Source organism: Anser anser, assembly GCF_964211835.1.
Source record: "Anser anser genome assembly, chromosome: 11".
NCBI classification, from domain to species: Eukaryota; Metazoa; Chordata; class Aves; order Anseriformes; family Anatidae; genus Anser; species Anser anser.
Window position 1 is genome coordinate 586,466 of NC_139732.1, and position 15,734 is coordinate 602,199.

The window sequence follows — 15,734 nt, forward strand, 5'->3', positions numbered from 1 at the left end:
TGTCTGAAAAGACTTCTGGAATGTTGGCATACCCAAACACCTCTGCTGTTCCTGCTGATGGCCACATGAAAGCCAGAGCTGCTTCTGAAGCTTAGGCCATATTACCTTGCCACACAAGTCTGAGGCGTCCCTATTCTATCAGAGCTGTTGGCAGTGTTTCCCATGTGTATGTGTGCATATGTGCACTCTTTCTGTATTTTTGTGAGCTGTTCTTTTATATCCCTGCAAAAGATACATGTGCATCGCAGAATCAGAGAACCAGTCCTATTTAAAGGAAGCACTGGAAAATAACAATCTAAATCAGCTCTTCTATTTCAGGTCTTCTGGCTTAGTCATTGTTCCCATGTGAACGGTGCACTTATGTATGTCCTTTTCATTGCTGCTGTTAATAAAGTTTTTCCTATTTAGAACATCAAGTATTTACCAGCGTTTAGCAACTTGTGAGACAGCTTTAGTTTTTTTCTGATCAGCAGGTTTCAATTCTAGGACTAATAACAGCTCTAATATCTTGAAAAAAAAATTTGGCTGGTAATTTCTTTTCCTCTTTTTTCCCCCAACTTCTGTACTGTCGTGTGCTAGCAATGTGACCAGCTACAAATTCAGTACTGCTGCGTCCAATGGTCTGTCTTCAGGAGTGAGTAGCGGAGGCGGCAGAATGAGAAGGGAAAGAGGAATACACTATTTATCAGGAGCTGTACAAGAACAGGTAAGTGACTCTTAAATTAATTGCTGTCACTGAGCTTACTGAAGTAACTAGCTAAGTGTGTCAGTTTTATTGCATCATAGTAAATTATAACAATACCGCTTTATTTTTGCATTGTTTTTGTTTTCTTGTGGGTTTCAGAGCAGGCTCCAATTGATTTCCTGTGTTTGAATACCTGAACTTTGCTTATGTAATTTTGAAATTTTTAATTCTCTTACCTTGGAGATTCTTCAAACTATAACATTTCTCGTTAGCAATTGAATGAATGAGTCCTAAGAAGAGAAGTTTTGGTGAAGGTTTGTATAGTTTTTCTACAGGAATGATACTTGAAACGAGTGCCAAGTATAAAAAGAAAAAAAAAGCTTAATTTTTGGTTTCATATTTAAGTCATACAGAAAGATACAGGCCAAGAGTGTGAAAAAGAGTAGTAGAAGAGAGCATTCTGCATGTCTGCTAACGATGACTCAGTTTTTGATACTCACCAAACTCATTGTGAGAGAGTTTTTTTCTCATTTTAATAGGAAAAATCTATTCCATAAAACTATGACCATGAATATTCAGATTATTTTTTCTTTTATTGGATGTTATATAAGCTGCCTGTAAGTTAATTTAAGTATTTACGTTAACATTAAGTATTTAATTAATATTAAGTTAATATTAAGTATTTAAGTTAATTTAAGTTTCAAATCATTAAATGGGACTTCTGGATGATGCAATATAAAGAAATCGTAAACACTGTTGTTTATTCCTGTAACGCAAATAAAATAATGGTCCAAATATCAAAAGTTCCATAAACTTTTCAAATCAAAACTGTGAAACAGATGTAAGCTACAGGATGCACTGAATATCAGTAGTACCAACTTACATCCCTGCCTAGTCATTTCTAAGTAGATCATGATAGTACTGTACAAATTTCGGTCAGATTTTCTATGCCATTTAAAACATAACTCATCCAATCTTAGTAATCAAATAAAGTAAGTGGCAGGGATGAAAATTGAAGTTGTTAAGAGGCTCTCTTCTGATTTTTATATTTGCATCCTGATACATGGTATAGACTGTATTTACCAGAACACAATCTTCAGTGCTGCTAGTCTGACTTTCTTTGGTGCTTTTTGTGTTTAGTTTGGTTGTTGAACCTACCTGCTTCTTTAAACATTACCTTTTTCCACGTTCACTGCTGTAATGACTTTAGAAACTTTGGCAGCTATCCTGCCTAATTTTGCAAGAGGAACACTTTCTCACTTGTCTTGAGAGTGTACTCTTAATTGAAGCCATGCGAGGGTAGTTAGAAAGGATGATGCTTCTCTAGAGCTTTGATGACTAAAGTATAGAAAAGAAAGAAAAAAAATGTGATCTGTGCGTCTCTGTTCTGCACAGGTTTTGAGTTAACTTTCAGTGTTCTTGCTGTACAGTTGTTGAATAGAGTATAATGTGGAAGCAGGCCTGCCATAAATTAAAATGACGTGGTAGACAGAGGTGGGGAGATCGGGATTTCTTCTGGAAACTTGCTTTCTCTTAATTTGTATGGATTTTTGTTCTATTTAATTTTGTTAATAAATTGGGTGGGATGGGGTGAGAAAGTAGTATGTCTTGTATAAGAAAAATTAAAATTTGCAACTTTAGGAAGTGGAGGAACCAGTGCTACCGAAAATACCCCTACCCATCAGTGCTGCATCGCTGCCTCAGTTCAATTCTAGTTTCATTGGTAGTAGCGCTGTCTCAGCGTCACCGAGCGCTGTTTCAACAGCAGCAATGAGCACGGCAACTCCAGCAGCTGCGACGGGCATGGCAAATCCATCAGAGGCGGAGGGCATGACAGATCCATCAGAGGTGGAGGGCATGACAGATCCATCGGAGGTGGAGGACTTGACAGATCTATCAGAGGAGGAGGTGGAGGACATGATATATACAACAGCGACGTCGGGCATAACATGTTCAACAGTGCCCTCAGGCTTGACATATCCAATAATGGCGGCGGGCATGCCATACCTGCTGATGAGAAAGGACATATCAAGGTCAACAGCGGCAACGACAAGCGTGGCAAATTCAACGGAGGCGGCAGGCATGGCAGATGCAGCAGCGACGGCAGCGGGCAAGGTAAATCTTTATGCTATAAATAATGTTTACAATGAGTATACTGCTTTATTGTGAGTTGACTTTTTCTGTGGTGCTCATGAAACTAACAAATATTAGTTTCTACGCAGCTGAATGAATTGGGGTTGTATGCCAGTTTGGGGAAAAAGGCATAAATGTTTTGATTCTGCTTCTCTCAGTCTTAGAGCCTGCCAACTCCCATTTAACGTGATTGTATAACTGCTTCAAATGCTGTGGAAGTCTGCGGGGGAAGGGGGGTGTGGACTTTATGCCACGTTATTTATAGTGGTTTTGGCAGGGGTAGAGTTAATTTTCTTCGTAGTAGATGATGCTAGATGATGCTGTGTTGCAGATTTGTGAGCAAAACAGTGTTGGTAAGGCACTGGTGTTTTAGCTGTTGCTGAGCAGTGCTTACACAGTGACAAGTCCTTTTCTGTGTCTCACGCTGCCCTGCCAGCGAGGAGGTCGGGGATGCACAAGAGGCTGGGAGGGCACTCAGCCAGGACAGCGGAGCCCAGAGGACCGAAGGGATATTCCACACCATTTAGCATCGTGCTCAGCAATAAATGCTGGGGGAAAGAAGGGGAAGGAGTGGGGGGTATGTACAGGGTTATGGCATTTGTCTTTCCAGGTAGCCATTACATGCGATGAGTCATTAATGCTACCTCAAATTTAACAACTTTACTTCTTTATTTCCAGTTCTTTTCCCTGTTCCACTTGGAGGGAGTGAGCGAGTGGCTGTGTGGTGCTTAGTTGCCTGCAATGGTTAAACCACAACTTTATTTAAGTTATTTAATTAGAGGTAACGTGGTCATATAAGCCTCACATAGAATGAGCCTAGGGTGCAATAATTGGCATATTATTGCAATAAAATAAACATTAATCTGTTCCAGAGTACTTGAAATATTTTTTGTACGGTTTGAAGTAGACAGCTGCTTTAACATGTTGAGGTGTTTGCTGAAGTTCTTGGAGTATCATTGGGCTGAGTTTGCCGTTCTTCAGCTTCCTGGCTTGCTTTTCCGTGCATTTAGACCTAAGTAGCATCTCCAGCTTTTCCTCTCAGTTTCTGGAATTTGGTTTTGAAGATATTGTCCTATACCCACTTGGAAACTTCCCTGTGTTTTATTATTACTTTTATCTGCAAAATAACTCAAACATCAGGTTTTTCGACGTCACTGCGGGACTTCTGTTGGGTAGTGAATTCAAGTAGTTGTTGCTCTTAAATATAAACCTTTAATTCTTTTGAAAATACAGATACAACCAACAAGTACTGTTAGCAGTCCTGAGTTCGCGTTTTCATCTCCAGTTGTGAAATCTACTGAGGCAGAAGTGCTACCTACGTCTTCTGTAAGTAAAATAATAAAGGAGCTTGACTTTTTTTCTTAGGCATTTAGTAGGCTGTTGCAGAACACTAAAGCAGAATCTGCCTTGATGGAGAAAAGTATGTAGGCTTCTGGCTTATAATTTGTCATTCAGCATGCGTGCTACAAATGTGAAGAGCAGCTTTCAGATTTGGTTTTGTGTGTGCATTCGATTGAAGTTCCTGTGGCTTGAGAATCTGAAAAACCTCTCTTGTTCATAGCAGATTGGGTTTACATTTAGTGTTCCCGTTGTAAAATCGGCAGAACTTTCTGGACCCAGTGGTACTCCAGTGACGCCCTTTCTTACCCTAGGTAACTGAAACTTTAGCACTTCAGATCTGAAGTGCTGATTTTCCTTTTTTTCTTTATTAAATCTTCAATCTGTCCTGTCTGCGCATGCTAGCAATTCCAGGCAGTGTTGGACTTCTGCAGTATTTTTCCAGTGACAGATCTGCTTTTATAATTTTTGTTTTGTTTTGTTGCTTTTTGTTTTGCTTGTAATCATAAAGCATTGCAAAGTAAGTAGAATTTGTGAAGATTCTTATGTGAGAAGCATGAAGCTGGAAATTCTTGTTTCTAACAAAAGTGAGTATAATCTGCTCTAACTAGGTCACATTGTGAAAGCTGGTTTTGTTTTCTTTTGTTTCAAAAGACACCACCACCTCAACCAACATCAACACACAGAAAGAGGAGGTCAAAGATTTTGCTGGTGGTCCCTTCACCACTGCCCACGTCTTAAAGGAAGGAAGCGTCTTAGACGTTCTAAAAAATCCTGGTGAGATAATGAACTCCTTTTAAAAAGATGCTGCAAAAAATACGCTAGCATTTTTTATTAAAAAAAAAACAACACACGACTTATGGTTAATAGAGTATCTGCTATAAATATGAATGTAGGAGAGCATTACATTAAGCGCTGCGTTTGTTAGGGTGCATCTGCCCCCTTCTATTCTAAGTGGTGTTTGTTGCTGGAAGTAAAACTGCAAGATGAAAAGCAGATGGGTTGCATCTCCTTTACGTGTTAGGATGTAATTGTAAATGAGGTACTAAGAGAATTAGCCAGATAATCGGTGTTTCATTTTAAGTAAATACAATTTGTGGAATTGAAAAGGAAATGTTTGTAAAGCTCAACACTCCTGTCCCACCTTCAGCCCAGGTGAAGAAAGAATAGGAAAGAGCTTCAGTTCCAAATACATGGCGAAAGCTGCGAATCTTTGGGCCTTAGCTTACAATGGCTCCTGTGGATTAAAATTTAAACTGCAAACAGAAGTGGAGTGTTTTACGTTAAAAACCCTTTTCTGAATTTTGTTTTTAAGCAATTGCAATTGTTTTCAACAGTTTCATAAAGTGTGTCTGTGGAAAAGATATCTTTTAAGAAAAAGGGCTTTATTGAGTTTGATCTTTTCCCAAAAGTCTTCTTCTAACTTACATACTTGTTAAGAAGGCAGCACATTTCTCTACTGGAAAGAGCTAAGTGAGAGAAAATACATTGTGCATTTTGTTTAAGGGAAGACCTCTGAGTGAAGTGACATTCACTTTCTTTATCGGTTTAAAAGAAGCAGAATCTAAATCCACATTGTTCAAAGACTTCATTTTTGACTAAAAAAAAACCAACAAACCACAAAACAACTATGTTCAAGGTAGATTTACAAGCAACTTGAGCTGCTGTTTAAGATGCATTTCCTTTAGTCTTTCTGTATTAGTAGCTTGTCTTTTCTGTTAAAATTGCCACCTTTTAAATAAGGAGTTGTCCTGTGTCCGATGCATTTTGAAAAAGATTATAGAAAATTAGACAGTTGTTCAATTGTCTTGAGTTTTTATTATTTAATTAATATTCAGCATCTGTGGGAAAATACCGTACGGATTGCTGCTCCGAGTACAAACTTCTGTACAGTTACTGGAGTAGATTTGAGTCATCTGCTACGGAAGGAGGAGCTTTAGAAATTTGATTCGATTGGGCATCGCGTCTTAATCAAATTGTATTATTTCCATTCCACGTTGGACTGTCAGATTTCAGTCAGCTACTGTCTGTTTGTACTTGTATCGACCAGTGAAAATGTTGATTTAAAGCTTGCTTGGAAACAAAGAGTTAAATGAAGCTTTAACGAAATGTTCTGTTGTGACCCAGTGCAGCAGATGAAATTTCATCCGTTTAGATAAGATTTCTGGGGACTTCCTGTTGCGCTCGGTCTGAATGTCTAGTTGTAACCATTGGCACCTGAGTTGAAATTTTTGCCCTCTAGTAAAGTCACTTAGTTACATGTAGTGAGGTGCTGCGCTAACAGGAAGACTTTTTTTTCTTGCTTCCTAGACTTTGGATTGTTGAAAACACGCTCTTCTACGTCTGCACAACCTACAACAAGCACAGTGGTTTATACTAGGCCTGCAATAACAACTTTTTCTGCAGGTAAAGAGACTTCTAAACAAGCATCGTACTGGCAATCTGATACATGTGACCCTTTTCTGCAAAACAAAGACATAAAGGACAAATGTGTAACTTGTCAAGCTACTAAAGCCTCAACAGTTGAGAGTATGAAACAGACAGTAAGTTCAAGTCAATGCGACACCTCAAAGCCAGCAGCGCCCCCAGCAGGGATGCTGGGCTTTGGAGACAAATTCAAAACAGTACCTGGAACGTGGGATTGTGATACATGTCTTGTCCAAAACAAACCGGAAGCTACAAAATGTATAGCATGTGAGACACCAAAACCTGGAACGGGAGTAATGCCTGCTCTGACATGACCAGTGGTCACAGACAGCTCGGTGACAGTGACATCCTCCTCGAGCAGCACTGACACAACAGCCACTCTGGGCTTTGGAGACAAATTTAAGAAGGCGAAAGGCTCTTGGGACTGTGGAATATGCCTTGTACCAAATAAGACGGAAGATAACAAATGTGTAGCCTGTCAGTCTGAGAAACCAGGTATGGTCCTTTTTTTCCTGTTGTTTCCATCCTAGCCTCTGTGAATCTTGTACAGAATAAAAGTACGTTGCATATATGGAATATTTTAAGCAACACGATTCCCAGGTACGGTTGATGGGTTAGCGGCTGTCTGCAGGATTGGTTTACAGGCACTTCAGAGGTCTCAGCCCAGGTTCCAGCCTGTCGCATAAATTGAACTGATTGTGAAATGTATTAGTACGGAGCTGGATCAATGCAGATACCCCCGGCTTTGCAGCTGGTGAGGGAAGATGGCTGAAGTGGGTGACTTAATTTAAAAACAACATAGTGATTTTTCACTGGAGAAAATGAGAACTCCATAGAAAGAGTTAAAAATGACTGCGTTTTTCTCTTTCAAAAAATAAGTAAAAAAAATTACAGAATGTGGCCAAAATGCCTCTACTCACCGTTTGTATGTAATTGAGGGGAGATGTGAAGCCAGATTTCAAGACAGTGTAGTCTTAACTAGTCTTAAGCTAAAGCAGAGAGATGCCTATGAAGGTCAGTGGTAGGCTTCAAGAAAGCGAGTGACCCGCTGGATAACTTCTTCAGGGCAGTACTGGGTTGTTTCCCATTGTGTGTGACCGTAATTGATTTTGAGCGTGGTTGTATTGTTTTTAAAATACGATTCTAATTCTAACTTTGACTCTAAATGTCATTTAACATGCCATTACATCGAAAAACACCTGTGCAAATATATCCTGGAAGAAACAAATTAAGATGGACTAGACCGGGCTTTTGTAATCATCCTGTGCGGTAAGACTGAAATTTCATGAGGTAAGATAATGGATTTCAGACAGAGTTGATTCTCTTGGACTTCCAACCTCTGAGCGGTCAGTCGGCATCTTTGTCTGAGGCTCTTGCCATTGCAAGGAGGAATTTTGGAAATGAGGGGTTTACTGTGACCATGGTGCAGTGAATTGCACGGTTACGTTGCACTTGTCAGGAGGAAGAGCGATGCAAGTAATACTAGGATAAAAGTTTTCTGCGTGTGCTGTGGAAGGGAAGAGCCATTCTTGTCTTTCCGGTTTTGAATTTGAAGCGTTATCTTCTGCTTCTCTCTTAAAAGGCACCTTTTTTTTAAAAGGCACCTGTCAGGCCTCTTTATGGAGGTTACACTGTGGTCAACAGCAGCAGAAGCTTGTGTGCTGAACAGAGTTGTGTGTTGTTTGGAAGCTTTGAGTTCCACTCTGGTTTTTTTGTTTGTTTCTTTGTTTCTTTGTGGGTTTTTGGTGGCTTTTATTTTCTTCAGGGGCGGGGGGGGGAGTTGCGGAGTAGTTTTGAACATTTCTGTGGGATTTGACAAATCAAATTTAAAAGTTAATGCTCATTTTATAGTTCATGTTCAAACAGGATGGTTAACTGTCTTGTTTGTCTCACAGAGGGTCCAACACCTGTGACCAGTAGCAGTGCATCTGCATTTTCTGCTCCTTCTGGAGAATTTCTGGATTTAGACAAATTCAAGAAGCCTGAAGGAAGCTGGGATTGGGAGACCTGCTTGGTTCAAAACAAAGCAGAGGCCACGAAGTGTGTAGCCTGTGAAAGTGCAAAGCCAAGCACCAAAGCAGAGCTCAAAGGTAATCCTTAATGATTAAAACGAGGATGCATATTCTGTGATTTATTTTTTGGTTTGCTCTGATTTTTTTTATTTTCTTACCTGTTAAGCACAATTATTTTTTCCTTTGAGGTGTGGCAAAATTATTCGTTTTTCCTGTAGGAATATTGCCTAGATAACATCTGTTTCCACACTTTTCCCCAAGAATAAGTTTATCCTTTTTAGAGAAAAGCTTTCATTAATGACGTGCTTGTTCTTTACATGCCCTACACGTTGTTCATTTGGAGTTCAGACTAAAAACATGATCTTTCAAAGAAGTTCGTATACTTTTTAAAGCCAGGTGGTGGGCAGAAAACACAATTGTGAAAAGTTTTATGTAGAGAGGAAGCATGGGGTTTTCTTGTTTGTTTTACTGTTTGGTGGGTTGTTTGTTAAACAGTTTTGACTGGAAAGATCAGGACTAGAATGTAGTTCAAACCTTCATGTACTGCAGATACACCGTGGGTTACGGACTTGACATTCACTTATTTCTGCAGGTTTTGGTACTGCGACTGCGTCCACAAAATGCTGCCTTGCCATCATTTACATTCGGTGTTCACTCAGAGTGTTCAGGTGCAGAGTCTGCAGCTGCCTCACAGTTTATTTTGGGAAGGACAGAAGAGAAGCAGGATTCTGTCACTACTGCTGCTCCGTTAGTGTTTGGAAAGAAAGCTGACACTGAAGAGTCAAAGACACAGCCTATCTTTTCAGTTGGGAAGTCCGAGCGTACAAAAGAAGAGAGCACAGCAAAACCTATGTTCAACTTCAGTTTCGTTAAACCATCAGAGAAGGAACCTGAGCAAGCAAAGCCAGCTTTTTCATTTGGGGTCCAAACCAGTACTTCAGGTAAACAGAATATCTTTTGTCTTCACTTGTGCGCTTATGTCCATCAAGTAAGACCTCTGAAACCATACTAGAAAAAATCTGCGGGATTTGATATGTTCATGTACTAGAGCTTTAGAAAAAGTTTAATTCCTATATGCAGCATGTCTTCTGTCCTGGTTATTGATACGTACGCAATTAGTAGCAATCCCTTTTTTGATCTCAACACTAGGTTTAGACAAAAAATTGCGACACCTTAAGGAACCTGTCCTGCATCTCATACAAGCACAGAAGTTGCAGTGTCTCAATGCTAGCAGTACAGTTGGTGGTAAAATCTTTAGTAGGGTGAAATAGAGGCCTCACACTTTTCAGAGAAAAAAAGAGATGAGAGAGAGTATCTTATTCCCACGTACTTGCAACTATGCTGCAGAGTGTACTGCTGTTACTCTAGTGCTACAAAGGTCCAAAAATCACTGAACAGTTATTAGCCAGTTTTGTATTCCTTTAATTTGTTGAAAGACTGCAGTAGAGGATTGAAGTTTTTATTGAGGATCACTGTGTGGAAAAATTCTGATTGTTAAATGTCATTTGTATGACTTAAGAACCACGTTTTGGAGTACAGAATTCAGTATTAATTCCAGAAGGGGTAAGGGAAAGGACATTAGCTAGTAATCCCGAACAAAAGCAGTGTATAGAGCTATACTGATTTTAATCGCAGTATTCTTACAGTTGGTCTGTTACTGAACAGATATGTTTTGGGGAGATATGGTGGCCAGGGAGGCGTGTGTGTTTGTGTGCTTCCTCTTCTAGTTAAGGTTCTGGGGTTTGGTTTAGTCAGGAAAATTCGATGAGGCACCTTGTGTAAAAGGAAATGTTAACCAGCATTTTTCAACACGGTGTAGTCCCTTAAAAGTGTCATAGATGAAAAGAGGCTATAAACGCTGGGGGAAAAAGTTAGTGGGAAACTGAGAGCAGGATCACATTCAGTAGTGAGAGAGCAGCAGCCTAGGGAAAGCTGATGAATGACTGTAACAGATAGTTCTATTTTAAGTGTAAAACAACACTCAGTACTTTATAATGGTGGTCTTACCAGAGGGTTCTTCTCCATGGCTCCTAAAAGCACGTCTTGAAGGCATTCGAGTGCAGTGAACTTAAGCTGTAAGAGTTGGGCTGGTAAGCTTGGCCTGATTTGAAGCTGTAGGCACGGGGCTATAATTTCTGAACAGGCTACAAAAGAAACTGTACCACTGTGCTTTTCAGTGCTCCGTTTAGCAAAGCCATCAAATTGTTGCAGGCAATTGATGTTGTTCTTCTAAGAGCACCTGAAAGATATTTTTGTTTGAAGAGTTCAGAGGTACCGGTTAATACTGGTTCAGATAATTACAGCCAGCTCTTGGTGTTTGTGACCAATAAAGTTTGTGGCTCCAAAAGGAGTGGGTTAGTGCTAACTGATTAACTGCTGTATATGCAGAAATATGGAATCTGATTACTTACGCAGAGAGCACTTAAAATGTATTGTTTTGCTGGCTCTCAGTGAGTTGCATCTTAATGCTACCAAGGAATAAGCTTTTTGCTTCTGGCCCAAGTTTTTTAATTTGGTGAAAGCCTTTTCTGTGCACGTGCACATGCCAGAGAGGTTGCTTAAGTAATAGAAGCTATAGTAGCTGCTATCTTCTGTTTTTTGTAGAAGACAGAAACTGAATTCGTTAGCTTTGTAACTGTTATGCATACCAGAATTGGTTTTCTCCCTTTTGAAAATAGTAGAGGGTATGCCTATGACAGATTTGGTGAGCAAGGTGATCAGATGAGGGCACTGCAAGACTGCCAGAACGCACCAGGTCTGGGGGGAAAAGGAATCCGGCTGAGCATAGGAATTTCTAAAAGGTAACCAAGGAGTTGTGCATTGATACAGTTATTCTAAATAATCAGATTCTTGTAGCTCTGCCTTTGGAAAGTCTGTGGCCCTTGCTGTAGTGGCTGCACACAGGATGCAGTCTACAAAACCAGAAATGCAGAAGTCCTATGTTTTGACTCCCTGGATTCATCAACCTGCTTCAGGATGGCTGGGGGAATCCAACTGTTAAGTCTAGCCAGACAGCGCAACTTGGGCTTAGCTGCCATTGTAACCAGCCTTGTTTCTCAACAGTAGCAAAGCTGAATGCATTGGTAAATATTTTCAGGTTTGGGCCTGCATAAGGTAGAAGGGACAACAAGTGGTTTTATGTGCTAGGGAGTTCTTGTTCTTAGAGCTTTCCCTCTAGTTTGAGAGAAGCACATAACTAGTTTTACAGTGGGTTGACAGGAAAGAAGTGGGGGGGAAAAATGGGAACGCAGGGAGAAAGCCAAAGGCGTTATTACTAGAACAGGTTTAGAATGCTATTCTTTGCTTTTCATGAGCTTAGGGCAATGGGGAGTTTAAAGCTTAGCACTTCCTGAGAGGGTTTCTTACTCTACCGGCTCAGTTCTATCACTTATTTAAGGCAATTCAGGTCTCTGAACGGTTAAAGAATTGATACCAAATTTGATGAACTTTGATCCAGGATACTGACAAAACAGGACTTCATATAAACAATTTCAGTATGTTCATGAGGTTAGCTTGTGTGTTCTGTTAAATAGTAAAAAATGACACTTCTGTTTCTGTTTACCTAGCATAATTCTGCAAATGTTGCCTCCTTCTGCTTTAGAATGGAAATGCTCTTCTCCAAGAGAGCACTGTCCAAACTTCTTTGCCAAAATTTTTTGATTAAATTAATATTGTTTTATTTTGAAAACAAGAATAAGCCACAAACATGTTTTCTTGCTTCGGCTATCCAGAAGAACGTCAACAGTATTTTCAGATTTTCCTTCCCTACACAACTGTATGTAGGAAGAGTGCAGTTGGAAGCAGAAGACCTAAGATGATGTATCTTCTGTTTGTTTACTACAGTAACAAGACAATGGATTACCTCTTTATTAGAACTTGTGTAGCTTTGCAGTATTGAAACAAATGTAGGTATTAAAATACACATCAGTAATACGTTTCTGAATGGCTGAGTACCGTGCTCTCTTAGCATTGAAATACCCAGCCATTGGATTAGTTTGTCCCTCATGTTTGCTTAGTTTGGAAGCTATTTCAGAATGCCTTCAGCTTGTATTCTTCCCCAAAAGCATAGAACTCACTTCTCTGCATCCCCAATTCAAGTCAGAGAAACTGGGCACTGCAAACACAGGAGGTCTGCCTGTACAGAATCAGTGAAGACAAGTCTAAACAGCGGATTTTTTTGAATATGCAGCTGGGTTATCTGAATGTTCTTTATGCAGTGTACCTCAGTTTTAGTACAGATAGCACTTGTCTTGGTTCTTGTCATTAGTCTGAAGCTGCCCCTGAGAAAATCTTGAAAGGGAAAGTAGTGAAAGCTAATCAGCTGGCCCTTTCTTCTTAAGAACCAGTGTATTTTGTAATTCTCCCACTAATAATAAGGCGTCACGCTGGAGAATCGCGATTGTGTTGTTAAGCAAGACTGACTTCACCTGAGCGGTATAGTTGGCAGCTGTTGAATGTTTAATGGACTTTAAACAAACAAAAAAACTGAGCAGGTGGAGGTAGACATGGCAAACTGACAGGCAGCGTCAGATGCTTCTTTGAAATGGATAATCTGACTCCATTCACTTCTTTCTGGAAATAAGATCTAGTAATTAACCAAACAAAAGATAGAAGGGTTAAGACTGCATCTTTAAAGCAGCTGTGCTTGATAAATGTCTCTGGTCTTAAATCAATCTTTAGCAAAGCACAGAGACTTAGCAGCAGCTTGCTTATGCCAACGCTAAAAATACTTGATGTGTACAGGTAACCATGTCAAGGCTCTGGAGTTAATCCATGAGAACAATTCCTTCTGGTATTGGCAAAGGTGAGGATGCTTGCTTCTATAGAAATGAGGTTTTGAGCTGTGACTTAAGCTGTCACTTAGGTGACTGTTTAGGAAAGCTTCCTTTTAAGTTTTGAAGTATGTAAGCTGACAAATTGTTTAAGTTCAGAACTGGGTTTACAGTTTCTGTTCTCTGACTGTATGCAACTTCTCATGTTTCAGACTGAAAGCAGAATTGCAGCGGTACCAGTCATACAACTATAATGCTTATTGCCAAGATTACCAGAACTACCACTCGCAGAGGAGTTACGATGCTTACGCTGACTACAACTACAGCTCCTATGCTCCCTATGACAGCATGCAAGCTGTTGGAGACTGCTCTTTAGGAGATTCTTTAATGGCTCCAGCTGTTTTTGAGGTAAAGATAGTGCACGCTTGCTGTAAAGAAAATATTTCACAGATAATACGTTGTACAGATTTGTGTGAATCAGCAAAAAGAATCCGAAGTTGAAAACATGCTTTCTGCTTAGTGTGAAGTTAAAAGAGCAGATTCCATTCAGAGGTGTTTGTATTTAAGTGCTTAAATAGTAAATCCATAGAATTAGTGATTTATACACCATTATTTGTTCACGCATACCAAAGAATGGTTTTGACAGCATAATTGCGTACGCTTCTTCTGTTCCTGTTCTTCTGATTTGCTTTGCTTAAAGCAAATTAAACAGTTGTTGTAAGTGGTCTTATCGTGGTCAATGTATTAGTTGTGACCTCCGGAGGTCCCTTCCAACCTGTACTGTAATATTGGCTTTCTTCTAAAAATAAGTAGATAAAATGCCATCTATCCTTGTAGTTGTAGGAAGAAGGAATGGGTTGAGACTGCAGCACTTTGAATCTGTGATGCTTTCTGAAATGAGTTATGATTAAACTTAGCCTTTTCTGTCTTTCAGGAATCTTCAGTTATGACTGCAATCGGTGATGACCTAATTACTGACGGTAATAAGGGTTCTGTCATTGTCACTTGAGTTTAGCCATACTTGTGCCTTTTAACAATACAAGCCAACCTCTACTGGATGAAGAACATCTTGAAAATTCAGCTGAGGTCAAACCTCTGTGGGGTTGATCTGCAATCAGCTGGGGTTTTAAAGCTGATACAGCATACACTGACCGCATCAAGTAAAACGGGACACTGTCAATGCTTCGCAGCAGGTTTCTTGTACCTGTGCCTTCATTCCCATTTGAAAATGGTCTAAGACAGAATTTTGTTCTTTGTATTGGTTCCGCTAAACAGATTTTATATTAGAAACTCAGTAATATGCAAAAGCTTTGTTCTCCACCCTGAGGTAAAAGCTTATGTTGCAGATTCCAAAAGGAGGATTCAGCTTGCACTTACAAATACAGTACAAAACATATTTGTGTCCTGGAAGGTTTGCAAAGTTCCTCACGTGGAGGCATTTTGTGTTAGTGTTTAGAAACTATCCTATGTAACGTGTATTGCCGTAGAAGTGAATTAAATGACTCTTGGGAGGGTTTCATGGCTGATTATCCGTAAACGTTATCTTTACTATCTTAAACATTGTCTTTGTCTTTATCTTGAAAGACAGTTCTAGTCCCAGCCTTCTAATATAAAAATTCCCAAAAGTTGGAGCTGTGAGGCTCAAAATTTTAGAGGACTAAATACCTCACTAAAATTAGTAGATCTAATAGCTTATTACACTTAGCTTAAAATACATTTTATTAGCCATTTCACGTGAAGTTTTTTTGTGCGCATGCCTCAGATTTGATACTTGGACTTACCAGGCTTTTATTTTCAGATCCACAGCTCTACTTGGATGTTGATGAAATGAACAGACAATTCACGGAGACAAGCGAAGAACTCTACGATTCACTCATGAATTGTCACTGGCAACCTCTGGATACGGTCACTTCTGAAATCCCCTCTGCTATTTAAGTGTCTTCTAGAGCATGACCGTTAGGACCAAAGTGCTAAAACTACATTTCTTCTACATTATTCTAGCTCATAAGTTTTAAAGCACAATGATAGGTTGGGTTTTTTTTGCTATGCTTTTGACAGTTTCTGTAATCTTTTTGTTCATCACTCCCTTCTTGGAGCATCATGAAGTCATGTAAATATTCGAGAAATGTAAAGAGGTAAATGGGGTCTAAAGATAGACTTGCCTGTGTAAATAAAAGATTTGTTTCTGCAAACCTGCCAGCAAGGGATTTTACTTGTACCTGTGTGCAGCACGTTCTCTTCCGGCTTATGGAATTTAACAAGGTAGTAAGGGTATTTCATCTGTCTTTATTTTTATATGGGCATTAGGACACAAGCAAAATCTAGCTTCCCCTTGTTTTCCTGGTTCCTTAGGTAAGCGACAAGCCA

At 39.6% G+C, this 15,734-nt stretch overlaps 2 protein-coding genes across 2 annotated transcripts; both read left to right on the forward strand.

Moving 5' to 3' along the window:
* Positions 1 to 618: 618 nt before the first annotated feature.
* On the forward strand, positions 619 to 2,854 carry LOC310905329 (uncharacterized protein; the record flags this gene model as incomplete). Its single annotated transcript, XM_083851503.1, has 2 exons — positions 619 to 706; positions 2,327 to 2,854. The coding sequence occupies exons 1-2, from the start codon at positions 656 to 658 to the stop codon at positions 2,852 to 2,854; spliced, it is 579 nt and encodes a 192-aa protein (XP_083707629.1). The 5' UTR covers positions 619 to 655.
* A 10,767-nt stretch (positions 2,855 to 13,621) lies between these two features.
* LOC310905258 (uncharacterized protein C6orf52) lies at positions 13,622 to 15,425 on the forward strand. The gene is made up of 3 exons (XM_083851305.1): positions 13,622 to 13,775; positions 14,302 to 14,347; positions 15,166 to 15,425. Exons 1-3 carry the CDS (start codon positions 13,716 to 13,718, stop codon positions 15,300 to 15,302), a joined length of 243 nt encoding a protein of 80 aa, XP_083707431.1. The 5' UTR covers positions 13,622 to 13,715; the 3' UTR covers positions 15,303 to 15,425.
* Positions 15,426 to 15,734: the final 309 nt, after the last annotated feature.

Coding starts and splice junctions, on each gene's coding strand:
- LOC310905258 (XM_083851305.1), top strand. CDS start 13,716: ATGCAAGCTGTTGGAGACTGCTCTTTAGGAGATTCTTTAATGGCTCCA. Junction 13,776..14,301: donor TGGCTCCAGCTGTTTTTGAG/GTAAAGATAGTG, acceptor TCTGTCTTTCAG/GAATCTTCAGTTATGACTGC. Junction 14,348..15,165: donor TGATGACCTAATTACTGACG/GTAATAAGGGTT, acceptor TTTTATTTTCAG/ATCCACAGCTCTACTTGGAT.